Source organism: Rana temporaria, chromosome 11 (assembly GCF_905171775.1).
Source record: "Rana temporaria chromosome 11, aRanTem1.1, whole genome shotgun sequence".
NCBI classification, from domain to species: Eukaryota; Metazoa; Chordata; class Amphibia; order Anura; family Ranidae; genus Rana; species Rana temporaria.
Genome location: NC_053499.1, coordinates 109,573,776 through 109,587,580, shown reverse-complemented (window position 1 = coordinate 109,587,580; position 13,805 = coordinate 109,573,776). Strand labels below are relative to the sequence as shown.

The 13,805-nt window shown below is 39.9% G+C and overlaps 1 protein-coding gene across 2 annotated transcripts in view; it reads left to right on the top strand.

Annotated features, from left to right (window-relative positions):
- CNIH2 (cornichon family AMPA receptor auxiliary protein 2) overlaps positions 1-13,521 on the top strand; it is a 169,563-nt gene extending 156,042 nt beyond the window's left edge. For both annotated transcript variants that reach the window (XM_040328824.1, XM_040328822.1), the window contains 3 exons: positions 7,594-7,737; positions 12,133-12,184; positions 13,084-13,521. In XM_040328824.1, the coding sequence (XP_040184758.1) occupies positions 7,594-7,737; positions 12,133-12,166 (178 nt within the window). In that variant the 3' untranslated portion in view covers positions 12,167-12,184; positions 13,084-13,521. The remainder of the gene's footprint in view (positions 1-7,593; positions 7,738-12,132; positions 12,185-13,083) is intronic.
- Positions 13,522-13,805: the final 284 nt, after the last annotated feature.

Below are 13,805 nucleotides of genomic sequence, written 5' to 3'. Positions count from 1 at the left end.
TACGCCGGCACATTTACACTACGCCGCCGTAACTTAGGACGCAAGTTCTTTGTGAATACAGTACCTGCCTCTCTAAGTTACGGCGGCGTAGTGTATCTGAGATACGCTACGCCCGCACAAACTTAAGCCAGTCTTTCTGAATCTGGCTAATAGTCTATGGCTATTAACAGGGCACTTTAATAATTACATGGTTCCATCAATGGACAAATTCTATTTCCCCGATAAGCAATATCCACAGGGGACTACGGCTTTTGCTAAATATATAGCGGAAATGGGACTGCTTGATCTTTTGAGATTACGAAATCCAACGAGTAGGAAATTCTCATGCTCCTCTAGTACACACACACACACAACTTTGTCCAGAATAGATCTGGCATTAGGCTCCTGCTCTCTACTGCCATATCTTTGTGAGATTAAATATGAGGCCAGAGGTATATCGGATCACTCTCTGATCTTATCTTTTCTCTTTAGGACTAATACAGGGAACAAGCTATGAAAGGTGAATCCTTATTGGATTTCACTCTTCCCACCAGAGGACATCAAATTAGAGCTCGCCACCTTTCAGCAAATAAATACACATACTGTCTTGTCATTAATCTATTGGGATGCACAGAAAGCTTATCTTAGAGGTCTCCTTATCTCACAAATATAAAAAAAAAGAAGCAATTTAGAAAATGGGGAAAAAAACCTTGCTGATAATATGATGCAAGCTGAAGCATTATATATAACTAACCCTAATAAAGTTACTCAAAAACAATGGATACACAGCCAAGAAAAATATGCACAAGTAGCCATAAAGAAAGCAGAAAACAAAAGATTCTTCCTGCAGCAACCCTATTTTGAGGAAGGAGAGGGAACAGGACATATATTGGCCTCTGTGGTAAAGGCACAGTGCCCTTCAATCGTTATAAATGAAATCCAAACTTCTGAACACGGGAAGACTGATAATATTCAAGGTATTTCGTTTTTTTTACCAGGAGTTATATAAAAGCAGGACCAGAGACCAAGAGGGGGATATGAAAAAGTTTTTTCAGTCTATTAATTTGCCAATGTTATCAGATGATAAGAGAGAGATATTGGGAGAGACCATTAACCTCCTTGGCGGTATTCCCGAGCGTGACTCTGGGTTGATTTTTTCTGCTAGGAGCGGTAACCCAGAGTCACGCTCAGGGGAACATTGCAGAGCCTGCAGCGGAGTCCCCTTACCTTCTCCTGGCGATCCAGAGATGATATTCTACTGCTGTGATCGCCAGCTGTCACCTGACTTCCTGGTTCCGTTCCCTGAGAGCAGCAGCGGTGCATGGGAGTGGAACTGGGTGGGTAATTCAAAATTCAAAAGTGACACACACATAAAAGGAGGTGATACATTATAATCTGAGAGGATTACACTGTATCATCTCAGATCTGACACCATCTCCCTTGTCTGACATTTTACTGTCATTTGTGCCCATAAAAAAATATTTACAACATGGCATCAAAAAAGCGCCACTTTACTGGAAAGGCGCTTTTGGACCAGTTGCGTGACAGCGACGCGGAGTTGCTCGCAGAGCTGTGCAATAGTGAGTCATGGCGAGATTTGTCGTCTGACACTGACACTGATCTGGCAAGTGACAACGCCGATGATCCTGCACCTGACCTCTGCGAAGTGCGCACTTGGTGCTCTATAGACTGCAATACGGACCAGGTAGCACCCCCGAGATTCCCATTCACTGGATCACCTGGGATGAAGGTAGATGTTGAGCGTGACAACTCTCTGGCATACCTGCAATTATTCCTCAGGTAATTAAAAAAAATCTGGGAGGTATGCCAAATGATTGTGACCAATTTCCAGCAGGTCTACTTGCCAGAAAGAAACGTCAGCGTGGATGAAAGTTTGATGGCCTACAAGGGTCGCCTAAGCTGGATACAGTTTATTGCATCCAAAAGAGCGCGGTTTGGCATCAAATTCTACATGCCCTGCGAGTTATCCACCGGATACATCTGGAATTTGGTCATTTACACCGGTAAAGGCACGAAGTTCAACCCCAGGTACAGCGGCTATGGGATGGCCACATCATCTGTCCTTACACTGCTGGAGCCATTGCTGAACCAAGGATATTGTGTGACCATGGACAATTTCTGCATGTCTCCCGAACTGTATGAGGTTTTGCTACAAAACAAGACTGATGCGTATGGTACTGTTAGGCCTAACCAACGTGATATGCCATCTATGTTTGCCAAGAAAAAACTCAAAACAGGAGAAATGGCTGCCTTTCAGAAGGGTAAGATGATGGCAATTTGATGACGAGACAAGAAGGACATGTGTCTCATGAGTACTGTGCACAATACCTCCACTGCCACGGTCCACACAAAAGGTGGGAAAGATGTGCTGAAGGCGCAAGTCGCGATTGACAGTGGGAGGTGTAATAATAACACAATGGCAGGTGTCGACAGAGCCGATCAGGCAATGACATTTTACCCAGCTATGCGCAAACAAGAAAAATATATTTTATAAGAAGATTTTCAGGCATCTTCTGGAACAATGCCTTTGGAATGCATATATCCTGTATAGAGCAAAGAGTGACATGCCTCTTGTTCATTCTGACTTTATCTGGAAGGTGGCTGAACAGATTTTTGTCAACCACCAGACGCCATCAGTAGCTGTGAACAGACCCGGACGACGTGCTGTTGATGTTGTCAACCCAAAACGCCTGACTGGTCGTCATTTTATGGACTACATACCGCCAACTGCAAAAAAGGCAGCACCTACCAGGATGTTCGTGGTTTGCTGTTCAAAGAGAGATGGCAATAGAAAGAAAGTACAAAAAGAAACAAGGTTCCATTGTCCTGATTGTAACGTTGGACTTTGTCTAGTTCCATGCTTTAAAATTGATCAAACTCAGAATGTTTATTGAATTTTCTTTGTTTGACAAATTTCATTATTTTTTATTACATTATTGAATAAAATTATATTATTTATTAGATTATAATTCATGATTTTGTGTTTCAAATTTATCACATCTGGAATGTCTACTAGAGTCTTGTTTGGTCAGGTTTAAGTAAGTCATTACTAAGAATTGCAGGCCTATAATACAGATCACCAAATTTCCATGCAAAAAATTGTACCGCTCTTGGTACAAAATTCCAGACATAATCATACCGCCAGGGAGGTTAACAGCGGAAGAGTTGAGAAATGCAGCAGCCAATCTATCCAATAACAAATCTCCTGGATCGGATGGCCTCCCAGGGGAAATTGATAAAATATACATAAATAAGATGTGCTATTATCTGATCTCCTAGCAGTTTTCAACCATGCCTATACAGTGCTCCGAGTACAGATTAATGGATCCATTTCATTACACTTTTTTTTTTGAAGAGAAGAACAAGACAGGGATTTCCCCTGTCTTCGCTCCTTTTCGCACTGGCCGTTGAACTCCTGGCGGAGGCTATTCGAGACTGTCCAGATATTGTGGGGTTTCGGAGAGGTATGGGCGAGGAAAAAATAGCACTCTTCGCAGACGATGCTCTAGTGTTTCTAGGGGATACATATACTTCTCTCCCTGCAGTTATTTCACTTATTGATAATTTTGTTACATTCTCAGGATTTAATATCAATTATGATAAATCATTATTTCAGAAAAAAATCATCTTTGGGATGTGTATTGTAGTTTTGAAGTGTTTTTGTGGATTCGATATTGACATTATAGTAAACCTTTAGGTCATTACAGTGTGGTACTGTGAAAAACAAACATAAGCTACACTATGAGACTTTTTTGCCACTGGACAGTAAAAAAATCAATTACACATGCAAAATATGTGATGGCAGAATACAGTGACATAGATGCTGTCCGTTAGAATTGTACTATTTTATAACACCACATACGGCCTAATGCCGCGTACACATGGTCGGAAAATCCGACAAGAAAACCGTGGATTTTTTTACGACGGAATTTTGGCTCAAACTTGTGTTGCATACACACGGTCACACAAAATTCCGACCGCCAAGAACACGGTGACGTACAACACTACAACAAGCCGAGAAAAATTAAGTTCAATGATTCCGAGCATGCGTCAAATTGATTCCAAGCATTCATGTTTTTTTGCGCTTCGGAATTGCATACAGATGATCGGAATTTCTGACAAGAACTTTTACCGTCGGAAAATTTGAGATCCATTTTTCAAATTTTTGCTGTCGGAAAATCCCACAGAAAAAATCAGATGGGGCCTACACAAAAGTTCACATCGAACTTTTCTTGTCAGAAATTCAGACCATGTGTAGGCTGCATAAAAGCGTCTCCCAAGCATGTGTTAAAAAAAAAATTGTGTTTTTCTGTGTTGATCATCAGATGGCAATGCTAGGCCCCTATGCCCTTTGTCTGACAATCCCTTTCCTATTAGCCTGGAAAATGGCTAGATTCACTCCATTGACTTTAACCCCTTGCCGACTGTTGCATGGCGATATATGTCGGCAGAATGGCACGGCTGGGCATATGGATGTGTGTATATATACGTCCCCTTTAAGATGCAGCATTGTGGACTCGATGTCCACCAGAAGTCCTGTGATCGTCTCATGGAGAGGAAGACCGGCATAATGCTAATGTAAACAAGCATTTCTGCATTCTGCCTAGTGACAGGACACTGATCTTCTGCTCCCTGTGATCGGGAGCGGTAATCAATGTTGTGTCACACGTAGCCCCGCCCTCACATAGTTAGAACACACCCCTAGGACACAATTAACTCCTTCAGCGCCCCTCCAGATTAACCCCTTCACTGCCAGTCACATCTACACAGTAATCAGTGCATTTTTATAGCACTGATCGCTGTATAAATGTTAATGGTCCCAAAATAGCACCAACAGTGTCCGATGTGTCCGCCATAATGTCGCAGTCAAGATAAAAATCGCTGATCGCTGCCATTACCAGTAAGAAAAAAATAATAAAAAGGCCATAAAACTATCCCCCATTTTGTAGGCGCTATAACATTTGCGCAAACCAATTGCTTATTGCGTTTTTTTAATAAAAAATATGTAGAAGAATGCATATCGGCCTAAACTGAGGAAAAAAACATTTTTTTATTTATATTTTTGGGCATGTTTATTATAAAAAAAGTCCAAAAATGCAGCGCTTCAGTGAAAAAAATATGTGTTAAAGTCCATATGATGAAATCAATTAGAGATGAAAAACAGGTATAAACACTTTTACCAAACTTCAGTGTGCAGAAAAACCACACCAATGTGCTCTCAGTCTGCTTACCAGAATTATGTGACAATCAGGCAACAAGATCATAGGATGCAGGTGGGCAGTAACAAAGGCAGCACTCCTAACTTGATAGATGAATGGTGGATAACATCAATAGAGTTGAGCGAGACACCTGGATGTTCGAGACACCTGGACACCTGGAAGTTCGGGTTCGGTAACCCGAACCCGAACCCGAACTCCGAACCCCATTGTAGTCAATGGGACACGTCTTTTTAGAAAAAAAAAATCAATGTGGACAGTCATGTGTTGCTATAAATGAGAAAATAAAAAGAAGAAAGGCGATAACTTAGTGATAAAATGTATGAATTAATTGCAACAGCACATATTTCTGTCCATGTCTGGCACAAAAAGGTTAAAACTTTAAAAAAAAGTTTTACATAAAAATGAAAAGTAAACTCTGTTAGCAACTAGGTATATGTGGTGAATTATGTTATTAGTATGGTAGTGATTATGATCAACAAACCTTAGAAGAAAGGGATAAATCCCAAAGGTTTGTCCATAATGTGTATGTTAGTGCAAATAAAAAAAAAATATTGTGGACAGTACCCAGTTGTTTTTGTTGCAAGTACACTAATACAACTACAATCACTTGAGGAGCAGTTTGTCTTGATAAGAAACACTGGGATCATGACACTGGTGTCTATTTATCCATGTTTCTCACCCAAGATTCTCTAATATTTCTAACTAAATCTTAGGTAAAAAATGTATGGTGAAAGTGTGAATCTTAGGTTAAAACATTAGAAAACAGACCCCTTAATGTGCATTTTTATCATTCGTATATTTAATTGTATATTAACTTCTCCAGCTCTGATCCCAATCTCTAATTGCTCATTGAGTTTCTGCCCCCTTTCTTTTTTCTACATCACATTGGTCCATTCTGAATAAGCATGCTATGGCCTCATATACGCGACCGAGGAACCCGTCGGGCGAAACACATCGTTTTCCTCGACGAGTTTCTTGTTAGGCTTGTCGAGGAACTCGACAAGCTTGCTTTGCATACACATGGTCAAGACAAAATCTCCTTGTTCTCAAACGCGGTGACGTACAACAAATACAATGGCAGGGGAAGTTTGATTCCACTTGCACAACTCTTGGGGCTGCTTTTGCTAATCTCATGTGTTTGCGTGTTAAGTAAAAGTTTGGTAAGAGACGATTTGCACTTTACAGTCTGTTACAGCTTGAAAAATGTGTTATCTCCATTACAAATGCTACTTTTACTCCCGTCTCATACTTTATTCTGAGCAAGCGCGGGTTTCTTAGCATACACACGCTCGAGTATCTCGTTGAAAACCAGCCCGACGAGGAACACGACAAGGAAGTTGAGACTCCCGTCGAGAAAAAAGAGAACTTGTTCACTTTTTTTCTCGTCAAGTTCCTCCACAGTTTCCTCGATGAAAAACGTACACACGACCGGTTTCCTTGGCAAAAAAGCTCTGCCACCAAGTTTCTTGATGGATTCTGTCGAGTTTCTCGGTTGTGTGTACGAGGTTTAAGAGAATAGCTCCTGAAACCCACTGTTTGAGAACTGCTTTTTTAGCACTAAAGATAGTAATACGTTTTTTTTTATTCTTGCCAAAAATGATATAAACATAATTTTTGGGAAAAAATATTTCTATTTTTTTAGTGGTTAATTATTTAAAAATTTGTGTATTACTATACATTTTTGAATGTTTCAAAATGATAAACAGTAAGCGTCTTAGCAAATTCCTTAACAGCTTCATACCTGCTTCTGTAGATACAGAAAATACCATTCTAGTAATTTACATTAAGCTAAATGGGAGGGTCTTTTTCTATAATTAATAATCAGTGTGTGCTAGGCATTTTTGGCTGGTAAATCACCATAGATATAATGTATACTACATTAAACCACGTACAGTGTTCAAGGGTCTGACATTTTGCCCGCTACCTGGTTTAAAAAGACAACATTTTAATTGTTTGTCTGTTGTTTTTTTTTTTTTAAATCATAGATGTCTGAAATGTTAAGGTAACTTTTAATCGTTACCATACAAAATGGCCAGTGTAATCATTATACACAATATATTACAGCAAAGGTTTAACAAACGTGCAGTTTTCCTTTAACACACTGAATTACTTATTATTTTTTCATGAAGTGCCACTGAAGTAGAACATTTAAAATGTCAGAATTCTTGTTAAATTCTGTCAGCTGGTCCTAGATGTTCTTGACAATACAGTTATTAATTAGTAATTTTACACTTGGCAGCTGTCTCCTTCCATAACTGCGCACTGAGATAACTGAAGATGCCATTAAGAAGCTAACATTATTCCATGCATAATGGGAAATGATTTAGAAAAGCATATGAGCTAGTTAAGTGATACTGTTTGTTACCTGTTACAGGTACTTCCACCGACCTGCGGATGGGTCAGAAGTTATGTTTGACCCGGTATCCATAATGAATGTGGACATTCTAAATTACTGCCAGAAAGAAGCTTGGTGTAAATTGGCATTCTACCTGCTGTCCTTCTTTTACTACCTGTACAGGTAAGTTATATAATATCTCAAAATTGATTTTTCTGGGAATGAAATGTCACATTCGGTAATCACGCTTACTTCTTTACTTCTTCTTCTTAAGTTTAATTAAAGATTTATCTTTTCTGAATATATTTTTGCCAAAGTCTTATGCCCTGTACACACGATCGGTCTGTCTGATAAAAACGGTCCAATGGAGTGGCCCCATCGTTTTTTTTCCCATCGGTGAAAAAAAATCGAACCTGTTTTAAAATTTTGTGATGGTTAAAAAACCGAAAAAAGAAAAAAACTCATCTGTGTGGAAAACCATCGGTCAAAAATCCACGCATGCTCACAATCAAGTCGACGCATGCTCGGAATCATTGAACTTAATTTTTCTCAGCATGTCATTGTGTTTTACGTAATCGCATTGGACACGATCGGATTTTTAACTGATGGTGTGTAGGCAAGACTGATGAAAGTCAGCTTCATCGGATATCTGATGAAAAAATCTACCGATCCGTTTTCATCTAATGAACCGATCGTGTGAACGTGGCATTAAAATGCATATAAACCCTAACAATGCATTTCTCTTTGCTCCCTTTTGATCTGTTAAATATAATACCAAAGGAGATTTGTTATATCTGTTCAATAACTGCAAAAAAAATCCTGTTTCTCCTGTCAGAAATACATTGCTGTCTCATAGTTACATAGTTGCATAGTAGGTGAGGTTGAAAAAAGTCCATCAAGTCCAACCTATGTCTCCTGTCATGTGCCCATTACAAACTTATCTCAAGATCTCAGGAAAACCTACACAGGCTAATCTGGGAACTACAGAACACTTACTACCTATGTTATGGATATGAGAGGGAGGGGTGTTCTGTAGTCCTAACACAGTTTCTGTCCTAGGGTGACAATGAACAGTAAACTGTAGTGAAACCATAATAATCTAAAAGTTTAAATGAATTCAGAGAGATGTATATGCAGTCACATGGACATTATAAGTTATATAAGTTATACTAACAACCTACAGTTGTGCAGGGTGTCTCAACATGGTTTTAAAGAAATATATATAATACTAGTGGATATGGTGTTGCTAATATAATAAATACAATTAAATTGAATTCTGTTCTGCAAATAAAGGTAAATATTACCATATGCCCAAAAATTTGCAAAAAATGCAGTATATACATACAATTACGCATTTTGTCATCAAGACTTCATAAAAACCACCCGCTTCTGATGACGTCTTAATGACAAAACACGCACGGAGCTAGAAGCATTATTGTGTCACTCCAGTTTGGGTCTGTGGAGTGCAGCGAGCTCCAGACATCCTTGTTTTCAATTTTAGATGATCTTTTACCTGCTGTAAGTACAATACAGTGGAACCTCGGATTACTAGCATAATCCGTTCCAGGAGAATGCTTGTAATCCAAAGTACTCGCATATCAAAGTGAGTTTCCCCACTGAAGTTAATGGAAACGAAAATAAACAATACCGCCAGAGGTGGGGGGTGCCGTAGAGCCTCGGAAATGGCCGGAAAGGCCGAGCGTGTGAATGAGGCTTTCAGGTTTCTCGTCTGGAAATCTGGCCAGAATCTCGATGAGAAAAATAGAGATCCTGCTCTCTATTTTCTCATCGAGATTCTTGTCGACCGGTTTCCCGACGAGAAACCCGAGAGTGTGTATACTTACCTGTCGCCGTGGAAACCCGTGCATGCTCAAAATAACTTTGACGCATGCGCGGTAGCTTCCATGGCATAGGTAGGGTGAAGCAAGATGGCGGCGACAGCATCGAATGTTACGAGTGAATGCTCGTCGTACGCGATGACATCACCACGTTCTTGCCTTTCAAAAGAACAGTGGTTGCACAAAAACTGACCACTCCTAGTCGGAGTCTCTATACTAACAATTCTATGTTAGGACAGCAATCTTCCCTGCTGAGCTATTGTGTTCTGACAGGGGGATGCCCCCCCCCCTGCCAAAACACGCCAATCAGCGCTTTCAGCCATTGCCTGAGAGCACTAATTGGCTGCTGGTTTTGCAGCATTCTCAGATGGCTTCTGTTGGACTGACTGACATACACATCGGCCAAATGTTGGACGGTTTTTATTGAATCGGCCAATGTCTCCCGACATTCAGCCCGTATACAGGGGGCTAAAGCATATGCTTTTATTGTGGCATACAACACTGAACAATAAGCAATGCTGAATGCTGTGTCAAGTGGTTATTAATGATAAGGAAACGTCTTTTATTACTTGTCACCTAATGATTTAGGAACACTGTTTGTGTGCTTCTGTAGTGTACCTGCAGGCATTTTCCCTAGAAATGTAAAAAAATACTGATGAGCATTGATGTGCTGTAGAGTTCTTGTAAATCCATGTCCACCCAAACCAGTAAGTTTAGGAAATCATTTTTTTTACATATTTCTTAAAATTTAGGTAGGTAGGGAACAATCAAGTAATTTTTTTAAATGCAGTTAGGATCCTGTTAGGAAGATTTCCCTTAATTTTCTGTCCTAGAGAAACAGTAGGAAATAAAAGATTATGACTAAGGCCTTATTGGCTGAAACACGTCAACTGACTTCATCTGCGTTTGTCCACTGTGGCTTTTCAATAAAATTAAGAAATTTTAAGAGCAACAATCGGAGTGTGGATAATTTTTCCAACAAGAAATAAAAGACAATCTCGGAGATACCCCCTCTTATAGGGTTGTGATCAGAATAAGTTATCCTATTGGAATACTTGACTTCACCTACTGTTTCTGTGACAACTCAAAACTTTCTGATTTCACATCACTTTTTGTACCAAAGACAATAGTGACCAGGACCAATAGTGAGGCTGAATCTCCCCAACAGGAACACAGACAGTAGAAAAAAAACTGGCAGAAGTTATATTCAAAATGAAAAAAAAAAAGCTTTGTTTTTACATACAAGTTAGGCCAATTGGATGTTTTACCTTAGACAGGGTTACTAAAACATTACGCCTTGTGTTCTGACCTGATAAGTACTTCTGAAGAAAATGTTTCCGAAATCAAATATATCACAAGATATTACCCACATGTGACCAGAACTACAGATTTATAGGGATAATCAAGAGAATTTATGAAGGAGTACCCTTTAGAATTTTGTTGGGGTGCAGCTTGCGCCCGATTTATGTACCTGTTTGAGACAGGTACATGAATCTGTCACACTGGACACTCCTTTCTCCTTGCGCTCACTCTTGCCCTCCCACCCTAGCCACAGCGCCTAGACACGAACAGGTGCATGGCCGAAGGTGCAGAGCCTGATGAGAAACTGAGAGACTAGTTCCCCATCATGTCTTTACAGATCCATAACCGCTATTCAGTCCCATAGCGGCTTTCAAATTCACTGACTGCTGTGCACAATAAAAAGTACACATTAGTCCTTTCAATAGAAAACGCCTAACATTCGTCCCGTGTGTAAGGCAGCCAGTCCGGCAGAAGCCGGCTTCTGTTGATGGGTCATGACCGAAAAAGGTTTGCCAACCAGCTCCTGAACAGTGCTCTCAGCCAATGGCTGAGAGCACTAACTGGAAAGTTCTGGAGGAGCAGCCACCCCCCTGTCAGAACACAATAGCACAGCAGGGGAGATAGCAGTACTAACTTTGGACAGTTAATACAGCGGCCCTGAACTGAGCTATCTTTTTTTTGTTTTTCAATCTACTGGGTTGAACAAAACAATACTAGTAGTGTGGATGAGGCTTAAAGGGGACCTGATGACTTTACCTTGTGTTTACATTTATCTCTCGGACAGGAAATCTCCATGCTACCAACTATTTGAGACTGGGGATACAGCCCTGGGCGGGAAGCTGTCACTCACATACATAAAAGCTTCCTAGCACAGGTACAGCCCATGCAAGCTCATAGTTAGTTTTAATCCTCACTAATTTCCTAATATGAGAACTGGAAATCATTATTTAAGAATTTGCTGCTGCCATAGCAACAGGTTCTTAAAATGGCGGTAGTAAGAACTGCCTGAATTTCTTGCACGTGTCGGTAACATTACTGACACTGCTGAAAATGCTTACCTGAATTAGGCACAGGTAGGTCTTAAGGTAACAACCACCAGAACTTTATTAGGGCTGTTTTGAACTCCCCTAAATCTTTTTAACGATTGGCTGTTGCAAAAAAAAAAAAAAAGTGAAAATAGGAGCAATACCTCTTGTGTTTGTGCAAGCTTCTGAGAATAATTAGCTCTCTTTGACATGCATGGTGTTACCTTGTGCTGATAAACATGTTTCAGTCATGTTCACAATCTGCATGGATAGGAGCTCACATTGGTTGATTTCTAGATTTACTGTAAGTGCATGTGAGAATATTGAGATTGTTATTGCACAGCATCCTATAAATTTCCCACTCTGCATACATGCAGCTCCCTGTACTAATGCCACTTCTTCTTCGCACGCAGGGTGGGGGCCACTGTACGTTATGTCAACGCGTAGGATGCTGTGCTTCTGCTGGTGAGTGATTCGTCTCTAGTTCCACATACATGCCCCCACTCCTACTTCTTTGCACTGCCACTTTCTGCATGCTGGTATCGATAATCAGTCCCAAAAACACTATCCTCTACATTGGTAGAAATACCTTAAATCATGTTAAATTACTCATATTATTATAATATTTAAAGTGGAGTTCCACCCATAAATATAACATTACATCAGACTAAATGTCATTAGTCCTTTACGAAATTTTTTTTTTTTTTAGATGCCTTCAAAGTGTTGTTGCTAGGCAGAATAGTTAATCTTCCCACTTCCTGCACCTAGGTGCTTAATGCTTCCTAACCTACACCGCACAGACTCCTGGGAATGTAGTGGGTGTAATTTTCCAGGAGTCTGTGCATTCCCCAGTCTCAAAGAATCATGTGACTTGGACAGCACAGGTGCTGAAACCTGATCTGACACTGCTTGTGCAGCACTGAGCATGTGCGAGATTTGCAAGGCTGAAATGCAGGAAGTCATACAGTCTGGCTTCATGATGCCCACACTTAAGATGGCCCCAGTCAATTTCTATTTTATAAAGTGTCTAAATGCTGTAACAACCTAACAAAATGGACCTTAGTTTACAGACTAACTTTACTAGAATACATTAAGCTTGTGTATTACAGGGGTATTTATATTTAAAAAGTGAAATTGTGGCCGGAACTCCGCTTTAACTAATTCCCACAAACCCTTTTAATTTTGAATGTATCCTTATTAACACCTGCAAAGCTTTATTACTTGAATTCTAACACATTTTTTTCTCTCTTTTCTAATACTCTTTCCCTTCTCTCCCATCCACACTACCTTATTTTCTCCCTGTCTTTCTTGCATGTTTTATTTCTACAATGGTATCTTTACATCTTCCTTGCCACATTTCTCAGTATGATATACACACTCGTCACTTTTTGAATTTCGCCTGTTTGAATCTGAATCACGGAGACAGAGGAAGGAATCTTAGAGGGATTGAGATCCTTGCTGATGGAAAAGATGTTGAAGGACATCTCTCCTTCCCAAATTCCTGCTGGTGGAATGACTTTCTCTAAATATTCTTTCTACCACAATTCTATCTCTCCCTCTCCTCTCTCTCTGCTTTGCTCTGATTCCACTTTTCCTCCCCCCCCCCCTTCTCCTTTGTGCCTCTTCCTCTTCTCCTATTCCTTCTCTTCTCCAGCCTTCCTTTTTTTTCTCCCTCTCAGATCCTTCTTGTTTATAGACTGCTGCTGGCTCACAGCTCTTTTATGTCTGTTTGAAGTCTGTGACTTTATTTCTTTAGAAATGTGTGAATTTTTCTGTCAATAAAAGATATATATATATATTCACTATGTGAATTAATTTGTTCATATTTGTTTTGAAAAGTAAAGTAGGTGTAGTGATCGGAGGATAATGCTGCTGCTTCTTGTATAGGAGTAGATCTGATATCCTCATACAAGTAACCCAACCACTATGCAAACAAAAATAAAGTACACATTTGTAGTCTACCAGAACTGCAGTGTAAAATGTTCAATAACTTGAAACTGATTTTGAGAGTTTTATGTAAACCACATTTATATTATATTATGTGCCAGACAATGTCCCTGTGCTGTTGGGCCAATTTACTATAGCG